This window comes from Hyperolius riggenbachi, chromosome 3 (genome assembly GCF_040937935.1).
Source record: "Hyperolius riggenbachi isolate aHypRig1 chromosome 3, aHypRig1.pri, whole genome shotgun sequence".
Lineage (NCBI taxonomy): Eukaryota > Metazoa > Chordata > Amphibia > Anura > Hyperoliidae > Hyperolius > Hyperolius riggenbachi.
In genome coordinates, this window is record NC_090648.1 from 247,081,283 (window position 1) to 247,093,984 (window position 12,702).

Genomic DNA, 12,702 nt, shown 5'->3' on the forward strand with positions numbered 1-12,702 from the left:
AAAAGTATTGTTACTGGGAAATCAATTAACTTGTGCTCAATATTTTCCAGGATTGCTGGTGACACGGCTCTGTGTAAAAATATCCACGAATCTGTCAGTGCTCAAATCCGTAAAAATTTTGCAAAAAGTAAATGGAGGGTAAGTTATTGCACAGATTGCTACTATCATTTATTTTAATTACTAAAGATAAATGTAAAGCCTTGTATTGTATAATGAGCAGCAGCTTTTACCACTGAAGAATGTAGAACAGTGTAGTATAGCAGTTACAGATTACCCAGCAAGCTCATGGTGAACCAGAACTCCTAGGACTGTGTAAGGGGCTACAAATGATCTAAAAGCCCTCTTACTAAAATGCTATGCAAAACAGAAATGTGCTTAACCTCTTGAGGACCATGGTGTTAAACCCCCCTAGTGACCAGGCTAATTTCAGTTTAATTGGCCACTGCAGCTTTAAGGCCAAGCTGCAGGGCCATACAACTCTGCACACAAGTGATTCCCCCCCCCTTTTCTCCCCACCAACAGAGCTCTCTGTTGGTGGGGTCTGATCGCTCCCCCCGTGTTTATTTATTTTTTAATAAACATGATTGTTTGTTTTTGTTTTTTTTAAAAACTGTTTCTTTAAAATCTATCCCTCCCTCCCTCCAGCCAGCCAATTATGGCGATCGGCTGTCATAGGCTTCTGCCTATGAGAGCCGATCGCTCTCTTGTCCCCCAGAGGGACAGCCGTGTGACACGGCTGTCCCCAGTACAGCGCTGCTGCTGATCGCAGCGCTGTACATGTAAATACACAGCGGTTTCGCCGTGTAACAGTCTTCCGCTTGGAGACTGAAGGCGGAGCTCTGCGCGCCCATCTCCTGCAAACTGCTGCCCCAGGACTTTACGCCAATCGGCGTTAGCTGGTCCTGGGGCTGCCGCCGCGGCCATATTTGTAATTATTCAGGTTGGAGTGAGCTCTAAATTGTCCCCCAGTACATCACTGTACTGGGGTACTCCCTGAAAGCTAAACACACCTCCAGAACCGCTGGAATTCAATGATGTGTCAGCTCGTTACTGTAATTGTACAGGGCCACAAGATAATCCAACATGCATACAGACTTTCAGACTAGTTGGTCCTCATCAGTGCATGGCTTGGATTAACCATTTCAGCCGCCCAGATGTGAAGCTCACGTCCGGGCGGCTGCTCTGCTGTGCACCCGCGCTTCAGCGCGCGATTGAGGCCGCGCCCCCGTGTCCCCGCTGTGTCCCCCGGGTAGCCCTGGGATCAGTGAAAGGGAACATGGTTCCCGATCACCAATCCCTGTCCCCTGCAGAAAAACCGAAGCGGTCACCCGTGAGGCTTCGGCTCTTCTGCCCGTAAAAATCTCAGCATCGTCCTTGTACTTCCGCTTAGCGTGAAAGAAAATGGAAAATGAAAATGAAGGTGGCCATCTTGTGGCCAAATAGTAAAACTACATCTACACATTTTTTACATTACACTTTACACATAAACAACATTAAAAACTAACTGTTTATGTCCCACACCAAAATATTCCCCAAATAAAATTTTTAATGAAAAAAAAAAATTACAATTAAAAAAAAAAAAGAGACATAAATAGTTACCTAAGGGTCTGAACTTTTTAAATATGCATTTGAAGGGGGAATACTACGAACATTTTTAAAATTATAAGCTTGTAAATAGTGATGGGCGCAAAACGGAAACAATGCACCTTTATTTCCAAATAAAATATTGGCGCCATACATTGTGATAGGGACAAAATGTAAATGGTATAATAACCGAGACATACGGGCAAATAAAATACATAGGTTTTAATTATGGTAGCGTGGATTATTTTAAAGCTATAATGGCCGAAAACTGAGAAATAATGACTTTTTTCCATTTTTTTTCTTATTAATCCTGTTGAAACGCATTTACAAACCATTAATAAAACCCAAAGTGTCCCTGCGTCATCCACCTCCTGTCCGTTGTGGTTTTGTGCTACTGCACATGTGTTGGGACAGGGGGGCGGGCGGCTGTTGGTGCGGTCGCGCACATGGCGGCCACACGCGCATGCGCACTGATATGCAGGACAGACCTAGAGCCCATTTTAAATGGACTTAGGTCCCCTAGTGTGAAATAAAACCTGTGATGCATTAAATTCCTCAGTTTAAAACCACTTGACGACCAGGGGATTTATGGCTGATCTGTGCTGCGTGGGCTCTCCAGCCCGCAGCACAGATCAGGATAGAGCCAGGGCGATCAGACTTACCCCCTTTTTTCCCCACTAGGGGGATGTCCTGCTAGGGGGGTCTGATCGCCGCCGGCTTGCTGCAGTTTGCGGGGGGGGGCTCTTCAAAGCCCCCTTCCACAGCGTTCTCTGCGCTCCGTCCCTCTCCCTCCCTCTCCCTCCCCCCCGTGAGCTGCGCAGGACGGATATCCCTCCTGCGCATTGAAGGATAGGCTTCAGCCTATCATAGGCCGGCGATCCCCAGCCAATCAGAGGCCGGGGATTGCCGATCTGCCTTACGGCGCTGCTGCGCAGCAGCGCCGTATGATGTAAACAGCGGGGATTTCTTCCCCGCGTGTTTACATTTTGCCGGCGAGCTGCGATCGGCGGCTCTCCGGCTGTTCACGGAGACACCCTCCGTGAACGGACATGGAAAGCATGGAAACCCGCAGACGACCAGTTTACGCCAAACGGCGTTAGCTGGACGTCAAGAGGTTAAAATGAACCAAAATTGAGAGGTTATGAAAGCTGCTACTGCTGACCTTGATGTAGAAAATTCTGCGTCCCTGGTTGCAGTTCCAGCAGTGATTACATGACAACGCCTGGTGCTGTATAGACGATGGCTGACACTCCGGTACATTATAGTTGAATACTTGCTATTGAATTGCCATTGTCAGCACCCAAAATAAGCTCCTGTCAACCCATTGCCACATACTGTAACCAATAGACAACACTCTGCTACACACACTGCACCTGCTATTGCATAGGTGAATGCTGTCATTTAGCTATATAGTAGCCAAACTCAATGACACACAAAAAATAAGCACCTGACACATCATAGGTACTAATTTACATTGTGGAGTATGGCATTGCCAACAGGGGGCACACCAAATGCAACTGCTTGATGATTGGATGAGATGACAATCATAGTGAAAACAGTTATGTCAGCAGGGAGACTATTATAAGATAGCTGACCAAAATAGGATGGTATATGGTTATGTCAGCAAAGGATTCTGCAGCACCACCTAAGTAAACATAGCTCTTTATTAAGTTAAAATTAAAAGGTAAAATGTAGAGAAACCGAGAGCCCAATATAGTGTAGTATGTTAAAACATAAACGAAGTAAGGCAAATCAGTAAGAAGAATATACTCACAAACGTGGGTTACCACACAGGCAACCACTGTATAAGCAGGTGAGGAGATTAGACCTGTCCTCACTCAGGGCTAAGAAGTCGCTCTCTGTAGATGAGAAAAAGGGGTAGATCACCCCTCCACCAGGGGTGGACACGATTTTGCAGTAGGAGAACAGAGGCGCCAGCAGAATAAAAGTGGATAAAACCTTTAAAATTTGCAAGGAGTAAGTGGTGGACTTACCTCCATAAAGCAGACACGAAAGACTGTCTGAAAAGTAGCAATCACATTTATTATAAAGTACCCCAAAAGTGCAACGCGTTTCTCAGGCCGAGCCCGCGTCATCAGGCAATAAACGTGGGGACAAAACAGAATTCCAGCAATAGCAGGTGTAGCGCCTCAGTGGATCAACTGAGGCGCTACACCTGCTATTGCTGGAATTCTGTTTTGTCCCCGCCTGCGGGCTCGGCCTGCGAAACGCGATGCACTTTTGGAGTACTTTATAGTAAATTTGATTGCAATTTTTCAGACAGTCTTTCGTGTCTGCTTTATGGAGGTAAGTCCACCACTTCCTCCTAGCAAATTTTAAAGGTTTTATCCACTTTTATTCTGCTGGCGCCTCTGTTCTCCTACTGTAAAATTGAAAGGTAGCCATGAACAGCGGCAGACACTGTTTAAGACTTGCCGTACTTTTTCAAGCTGTGTTGGCTCTTTCTAAAGAGCTATATTTACTTATGTGGTGTTGCAGAATGCTTTGCTTGCACTATTTCCAGACCCCCCTTTTTTTTAAAAGGTCCGTTCTGCTGAAGCACACGTTCTATCTCCATTTGGGTGCTGGTCCGCTCTACTTTTATAGGGTTATGTCAGCATAACAACAGTCCACATGTAGATATGCTTCATCTGTTCACCCAAATAATTCCCTGACTCTGTCATCTTCTAGCAAGCATTCAATGCTACGGCAGTAGTCAGACATATGAGAAGATTGCACCTTGGAAGCAGCCAGGACAGTTCACATATGTCCAGTGGTCACAGTCCTTCAAGCTCTCTTCCAGATGGAACAAGTCACAAAGATTGTAAGTATGCTCTATCATTCTTAATTCCAAACCTGTTTGATATATTTGGGGTACAATTAAAACATAAACCGGGACTCCACCTGGATAAATTGCAGACTTTGCTTTTATTCATATCACAGTGATAGCAAGTACAATGTTTCGGTCATCCGGACTATTGCTAAAGATCCGGATGACTGAAACGTTGTGCTGTCACTGTAATATCAATTCAAAGCAAAGTCTGCAATTCATCCAAGTGGAGTCGTTCTTTCTTTGATCATGGTTTACATTTGGTCCACTAGGAATCTGGACCCTACCTGTTTGACTCACTGGGACACATAAAAATTTGCGATTGATTGGAGGTGAACATTCTTATATTACTGCTGATATTTTTGGAGCACACTTTATGATCTGGGGGAGACTGCCCTCCAATTTTTCCTCTAACTGTGTAAAAAATAGAAGAATTTCACTGTACACACCAGATCATAGTTACATAGTTATTTGGGTTGAAAGATGACATACGTCCATTGAGTTCAACCAGATTAGTGTAGCTAAAACCCAGGCACTGAGGATATCATCTGACAGCTAGTAGTTCAGGCACTGGAGGGGAAGTGTTTAAGGATTGGTATCAGTTAGGGTTAGGAGAGTGGGGAATAGTTTTTCAGTAGGTTAGTGTTAAATGTTAGGGGTACAGGATTAAATGTAAGCATCAGGAAGGGGTGGACATTAAGAAAAGGGTTAATGTTAGGTGTCAAGAAGGAGTGGCTAGTAAGGAGGAGGCTAAGGTTAAATGTCATGAAGTGGTGAACATCAGGAAGGGAGGTTAGGATTAGGAATCATGAATGATTAATATTAAGATGAAAGGTTAGGATTACAGTATGTGTCAGAAAAGGGTTAATATTGTGGGGGAGGCATCTGCTCAGAATCTTTCATATCCGATCCACATATAACCCTTGCAGGAGCCTTCCTCAAGTCTTGCATACAGTACAAGAATAAGATAATGGAGCACACAAATAGACCACCGCTTGCTGGTCTTTGCCTGTTCTCTACACACTCCAGCAAATGGTATTTTCTTTTAATTGTGGGCTCCATTACCTTGTTCTTGTATGTAAAGTTTGAGGAAGTGCCCTGCGAGACCCAAAATAGACTGTGGCTGTCACCAAATTACATTTGAGACGGACATGGAATAAATGAACTTATTATTATATATGAAACTGTATAAAGAGCCTTGTTGCCTTTATGGGTATTTCTCTGGGTAGTGAGTTTCATTACAATTTGTACCGCTTTCCAGTTGTAGCAGTTACTAAGCACAAAGATTAAAGCGGAATATAACCCTGCATTTCAACTTTGCTCTAAAATATTATTTACAGCATATTATATGCAAAAAGCATTTTTTTTTACTAGACCAGCATTCGAAGGGTTAAACACAGAGGTTTAACCACTTGAGGACCACAGTCTTTCTACCCCTTAAGGACCAGGCACTTTTTCCCCATTCAGACCACTGCAGCTTTCACGGTTTATTGCTCGCTCATACAACCTACCACCTAAATGAATTTTGGCTCCTTTTCTTGTCACTAATAAAGCTTTCTTTTGGTGCTATTTGATTGCTGCTGCGATTTTTACTTTTTATTATATTCATCAAAAAAGACATGAATTTTGGCAAAAAAATGATTTTTTTAACTTTCTGTGCTGACATTTTTCAAATAAAGTAAAATTTCTGTATACATGCAGCGCGAAAAATGTGGACAAACATGTTTTTGATAAAAAAAAAACCCATTCAGTGTATATTTATTGGTTTGGGTAAAAGTTATAGCGTTTACAAACTATGGTGCAAAAAGTGAATTTTCCCATTTTCAAGCATCTATGACTTTTCTGACCCCCTGTCATGTTTCATGAGGGGCTAGAATTCCAGGATAGTATAAATACCCCCCAAATGACCCCAATTTGGAAAGAAGACATCCCAAAGTATTCACTGAGAGGCATAGTGAGTTCATAGAAGATATTATTTTTTGTCACAAGTAAGCGGAAAATGACACTTAATGACAAAAAAAAAAAAGTTTCATTTCTGCTAACTTGCGACAAAAAAAAATGAAATTTGCCACGGACTCACCATGCCCCTCTCTGAATACCTTGAAGTGTCTACTTTCCAAAATGGGGTCATTTGTGGGGTGTGTTTACTGTCCTGACATTTTGGGGGGTGCTAAATTGTAAGCACCCCTGTAAAGTCTAAAGGTGCTCATTGGACTTTGGACCCCTTAGCTCAGTTAGGCTGCAAAAAGTGCCACACATGTGGTATTGCCATACTCAGTAGAAGTACTATAATGTGTTTTGGGGTGTATTTTTACACATACCCATGCTGGGTGGGAGAAATATCTCTGTAAATGACAATGTTTTCATTTTTTTTACACACAATTGTCCATTTACAGAGTTATTTCTCCCACCCAGCATGGGTATGTGTAAAAATACACCACAAAACACATTATACTACTTCTCCTGAGTACGGCGATACCACATGTGTGGCACTTTTTTGCACCCTAACTGCGCTAAAGGCCCCAAGTCCAATGAGTACCTTTAGGATTTCACAGGTCATTTTGCGACATTTGGTTTCAAGACTACTCCTCATGGTTTAGGGCCCCTAAAATGCCAGGGCATTATAGGAACCCCACAAATGACCCCATTTTAGAAAGAAGACACCCCAAGGTATTCCGTTAGGAGTATGGTGAGTTCATAGAAGATTTTATTTTTTGTCACAAGTTAGCGGAACATGACACTTTGTGAAAAAAAAACAATTAAAATAAATTTCCGCTAACTTGTGACAAAAAAATAAAAACTTCTATGAACTCACCATACTCCTAACGGAATACCTTTGGGTGTCTTCTTTCTAAAATGGGGTCATTTGTGGGGTTCCTATACTGCCCTGGCATTTTAGGGGCCCTAAACCATGAGGAGTAGTCTGGAAATCAAATTCCGCAAAATGACCTGTGAAATCCTAAAGGTACTCATTGGACTTTGGGCCCTTTAGCGCAGTTAGGGTGCAAAAAAGTGCCACACATGTGGTATCGCCGTACTCGGGAGAAGTAGCACAATGTGTTTTGGGGTGTATTTTTACACATACCCATGCTGGGTGGGAGAAATAACTCTGTAAATGGACAATTGTGTGTAAAAAAATCAAAAGATTGTCATTTACAGAGGTATTTCTCCCACCCAGCATGGGTATGTGTAAAAATACACCCCAAAACACATTATACTACTTCTCCCGAGTACGGCAATACCACATGTGTGGCACTTTTTTGCACCCTAACTGCGCTAAAGGGCCCAAAGTCCAATGAGTACCTTTAGGATTTCACAGGTCATTTTTGTTTCAAGACTACTCCTCACGGTTTAGGGCCTCTAAAATGCCAGGGCAGTATAGGAACCCCACTAATGACCCCATTTTACAAAGAAGACACCCCAAGGTATTCCGTTAGGAGTATGGTGAATAAAAATCAATTTCCGCTAACTTTTGACAAAAAATAAAATCTTCTATGAACTCGTCATACACCTAACAGAATACCTTGGGGTGTCTTTTTTCTAAAATGGGGTCACTTGTGGGGTTCCTATACCGCCCTGGCATTTTACGGGCCCAAAACCGTGAGTAGTCTGGAAACCAAATGTCTCAAAATGACTGTTCAGGGGTATAAGCATCTGCAAATTTTGATGACAGGTGGTCTATGAGGGGCCGAATTTTGTGGAACCGGTCATAAGCAGGGTGGCCTTTTAGATGACAGGTTGTATTAGGCCTGATCTGATGGATAGGAGTGCTAGGGGGGTGACAGGAGGTGATTGATAGGTGTCTCAGGGGGTGATTAGAGGGGAAAATAGATGCACTCAATGCACTGGGGAGGTGATCGGAAGGGGGTCTGAGGGGGATCTGAGGGTTTGGCCGAGTGATCAGGAGCCCACACGGGGCAAATTAGGGCCTGATCTGATGGGTAGGTGTGCTAGGGGGTGACAGGTAGTGACAGGAGGTGATTGATGGGTGTCTCAAGGTGTGATTAGTGGGGGGAATAGATGCAAGTAATGCAATGGCGAGGTGATCAGGGCTGGGGTCTAAAGGTGTGGGGGGGTGATTGGGTGCCCTAGGGGCAGATGGGGGTCTAATCTGATGGGTAGCAGTGACAGGGGGTGATTGATGGGTAATTAGTGGGTGTTTAGAGGAGAGAACAGATGCAATGCACTTGGGAGGTGATCTGACTGCGGGTCTGCAGGCGATCGGATGGTGTGGGTGGGTGATCAGATTGCCCGCAAGGGGCAGGTTAGGGGCTGATTGATGGGTGGCAGTGACAGGGGGTGACAGGGGGTGATTGATGGGTGATAGGTGATTGGCAGGTGATTGGCAGGTGATCAGTGGGTTATTACAGGGAAGAACAGATGTAATTAATGCACTGGCGAATTGATAAGGGGGGGGGGTCTGAGGGCAATCTGAGCGTGTGGGCGGGTGATTGGGTGCCCGCAAGGGGCAGATTAGGGTCTGATCTGATAGGTAACAGTGACAGGTGGTGATAGGGGGTGATTGATGGGTAATTAGTGGGTGTTTAGAGGAGAGAATAGATGTAAACAATGGATTTGGGAGGTGATCTGATGTCGGATCTGCGGGCGATCTATTGGTGTGGGTGGGTGATCAGATTGCCCGCAAGGGGCAGGTTAGGGGCTGATTGATGGGTGGCAGTGACAGGGGGTGACAGGGGGTGATTGATGGGTGATAGGTGATTGGCAGGTAATTGACAGGTGATCAGTGGGTCATTACAGGGAAGAACAGATGTAATTAATGCACTAGCGAATTGATAAGGGGGGGGGGGGTCTGAGGGCAATCTGAGCGTGTGGGCGGGTGATTGGGTGCCCGCAAGGGGCAGATTAGGGTCTGATCTGATAGGTAACAGTGACAGGTGGTGATAGGGGGTGATTGATGGGTAATTAGTGGGTGTTTAGAGGAGAGAATAGATGTAAACAATGGATTTGGCAGGTGATCTGATGTCGGATCTGCGGGCGATCTATTGGTGTGGGTGGGTGATCAGATTGCCCGCAAGGGGCAGGTTAGGGGCTGATTGATGGGTGACAGGGGGTGACAGGTGGTGATTGATGGGTGACAGGTGATTGGCAGGTGATTGACAGGTGATCAGTGGGTTATTACAGGGAAGAACAGATGTAATTAATGCACTGGCGAATTGATAAGGGGGGGTCAGAGGGCAATCTGAGCGTGTTGGCGGGTGATTGGGTGCCGGCAAGGGGCAGATTAGGGTCTGATCTGATAGGTAAAAGTGACAGGTGGTGATAGGGGGTGATTGATGGGTGATTGATGGGTAATTAGTGGGTGTTTAGAGGAGAGAATAGATGTAAACAATGGATTTGGGAGGTGATCTGATGTCGGATCTGCGGGCGATCTATTGGTGTGGGTGGGTGATCAGATTGCCCGCAAGGGGCAGGTTAGGGGCTGATTGTTGGGTGGCAGTGACAGGGGGTGATTGATGGTGATTGATGGGTGATTGACAGGTGATTGACAGGTTATCAGGGGGGATAGATGCATACAGTACACGGGGGGAGGGGGGTCTGAGGGGGGTCCTGGGGAGAATCTGAGGGGTGGGGAGGGTGATCAGGAGGGGGCAGGGGGCAGGGGGGGAGATAAAAAAAAAATAGCGTTGACAGATAGTGACAGGGAGTGATTGATTGGTTATTAGGGGGGTGATTGGGTGCAAACAGGGGTCTGGGGGGTGGGCAGGGGGGGGTCTGAGGGGTGCTGTGGGCGATCAGTGGGCGGGGGGGGGGCAGATCAGTGTGTTTGGGTGCAGACTAGGGTGGCTGCAGCCTGCCCTGGTGGTCCCTCCGACACTGGGACCACCAGGGCAGGAGGCAGCCTGTATAATACACTTTGTATACATTACAAAGTGTATTATACACTTTGTAGCGGCGATCGCGGGGTTAACATCCCGCCGGCGCTTCCGTATGGCCGGCGGGATGTTACGGCGGGTGGGCGGAGCCAGTTGCCGGGGGAAGCACGCGTCATCAATGACGCGATCGCTCCCCCGGCTAAGGAAAAGGACGCACCGCCTTAAGGCGTATTGCGGTCCTTAGGGGATCCACTTTGCCGCCGCCCATGGGCTGTGGGCGGTCGGCAAGTGGTTAAAGTTCCGTGGAGAGATATGCAGAAGTTCAGATAGATACATTCTATTTAGTTACATGCATCTATTGATAAATGTTACACACTCTTTGGCTGTCCTCCAAGCTCCTTCTCAGTCAGAGAGATGAGTCACATTCAACACTTAGATACATTTATGTAAACAAAATGTATCTATTTCAGCTTCGGATGCGTCTGCAGAAATCTCCAGGAACTTTAAAGCCCTGTGTAACCCATCCAATGCTGGTCTAGTAAAAAAAAAAATGCTGGTTGCATATAATATACTGTAAATAATGTTTTAGAGCAAAGTTGAAATGCAGGGTTATATTCCGCTTTAATAGGAAGAAATACAAGACAATCTTTTGAGGGCTACAGGTTTTTAAATAGATGGTACCTAAATTGTCTTAACAATTTTTTATTGTTGCCGGTAGAAGCTTACGTTTTCTGGTTGGTAAGAATTAGCTGCTGGCTTGGAGATTTAATTAGTGGAATTACTAAATTGTATACCAGTTTCGTCACTTTAAAGAGGAACTGCAATGAAAATAACATAATGAAAAAAAGTGCTTAATTTTTACAATAATTCTTTAAAAATGATTTAGTCAGTGCTTGCCCATTGTAAAATCTTTCCTTTCCCGGTTTTACATTCTGAAATGTATCACATGGCGACATATTTGCTGCTGGCAAGTGATGTCGTGGAAGATAATGCTGCTTTTTTTTGGCAGTTGGAAACCGCATTTCCCACAATGCAGCAAGGCTCCCACAGAGTGATGTCAGTACCTACCGTATTTTTCGGACTATAAGACGCTCCGGACTATAAGACGCACCTAGGTTTAGAGGACAAAAAAATCAGGAAAAAAAACAAAAACTAAACCTAGGTGTGTCTATGGTGCAGGGGCATCTTATGGATCTTTCCCTCCAATTATTTTGCTCCCCTTATGCATTCCTTGTATTTATTTTGCCCCCTGTGGTCCTCCTATGTCCCTCTGTACTTTGTCCACCTTGTGTCCTCTGCCCCGTGTCCTCTTTCACCCTTCCTCTGTCTCCATGTTCTCTGGCCCCCTGTGTCTTCTTTCCCCCCCTTCCTCTGTCTCCATGTCCTCTGGCCCCCTGTGTCTTCTTTCCCCTTTCCTCTGTCTCCATGTCCTCTGGCCCCCTGTGTCTTCTTTCCCCTTTCCTCTGTCTCCGTGTCCTCTGGCCCCCTGTGTCTTCTTTCCCCTTTCCTCTGTCTCCGTGTCCTCTGGCCCCCTGTGTCTTCTTTCCCCCTTCCTCTGTCTCCATGTGCTCTGTCCACCTGTGTCCTCTGTCCTGGCGTCCAATGCCCTGTGCTCTGACCCTCTTCCTTAGTCCCCTGTTTCCTCCATGTCCAGGGTCTTTATCCCCATTGTCCCAGTGTGTGCTGTGTCCCAGGGTCTGCATGTCTGCCAACCCCCTATGTCCCCGTGTCTGCCTGTCTCCAGTCACTTTGTGACAGTGTAATAATCACATAAATGCAACTACCTGGTGTCTGCTTGTCCCGGGGGCCGCCTGTCTCTAGTCACTCTGTGACCCGGTGTCTGCGTGTCTAAGTGTAATTACATGCAGCTGCCCGGTGTCTGCTTGTCCTGGGGCCGCCTGTCTCCAGTGTTGGTGTTCCAGCCAGGGTAATAATCATATACATGTAGCTGCCACTTATTAACCATGCTGTCCCCCGTGTCTCAAATACATACCTCGTATCTTTTATCATCGCGCTGTCCCCCGCTACCGCCGCAGCTTGCATCATCGTGAAGTCCTGGACGTCTTTGCAGAGGAATAACCAATCAGGCTGGTGGCCAATCTCTGCGCGCTGTGATTGGCCCAATTGACGGAGAGGTGGTCCCGCCCGCGAGACCATCGCGTCCTATCAACATAGGAGCAGGGAGCAGAGAGCATTCTGATTGGCCGTTAAAGCCAGCGCCCCCTGCCTGATTGGTTAATTCTCTCTAAACGTCCAGGACTTCCCGATGATGCAAGTTGCGGCGGTAGCGGGGGACAGCGCGATGATAAAAGATACGAGGTATGTATTTGAGACACGGGGGACAGCGTGGTTAATAAGTGGCAGCTACATGTATATGATTATTACCCTGGCTGGAACACCAACACTGGAGACAGGCGGCCCCAGGACAAGCAGACACCGGGCAGCTGCGTGTAT

General features: G+C 45.9%; 1 protein-coding gene across 1 annotated transcript in view; it reads left to right on the top strand.

The window, feature by feature from the left end:
• LOC137563529 (calcium/calmodulin-dependent protein kinase type 1D) overlaps positions 1 to 12,702 on the top strand; it is a 420,545-nt gene that overhangs the window by 390,445 nt on the left and 17,398 nt on the right. Inside the window, exons 9-10 of the mRNA XM_068276106.1 lie at positions 51 to 138; positions 4,276 to 4,408. Of these exons, the coding sequence (XP_068132207.1) occupies positions 51 to 138; positions 4,276 to 4,408 (221 nt within the window). The remainder of the gene's footprint in view (positions 1 to 50; positions 139 to 4,275; positions 4,409 to 12,702) is intronic.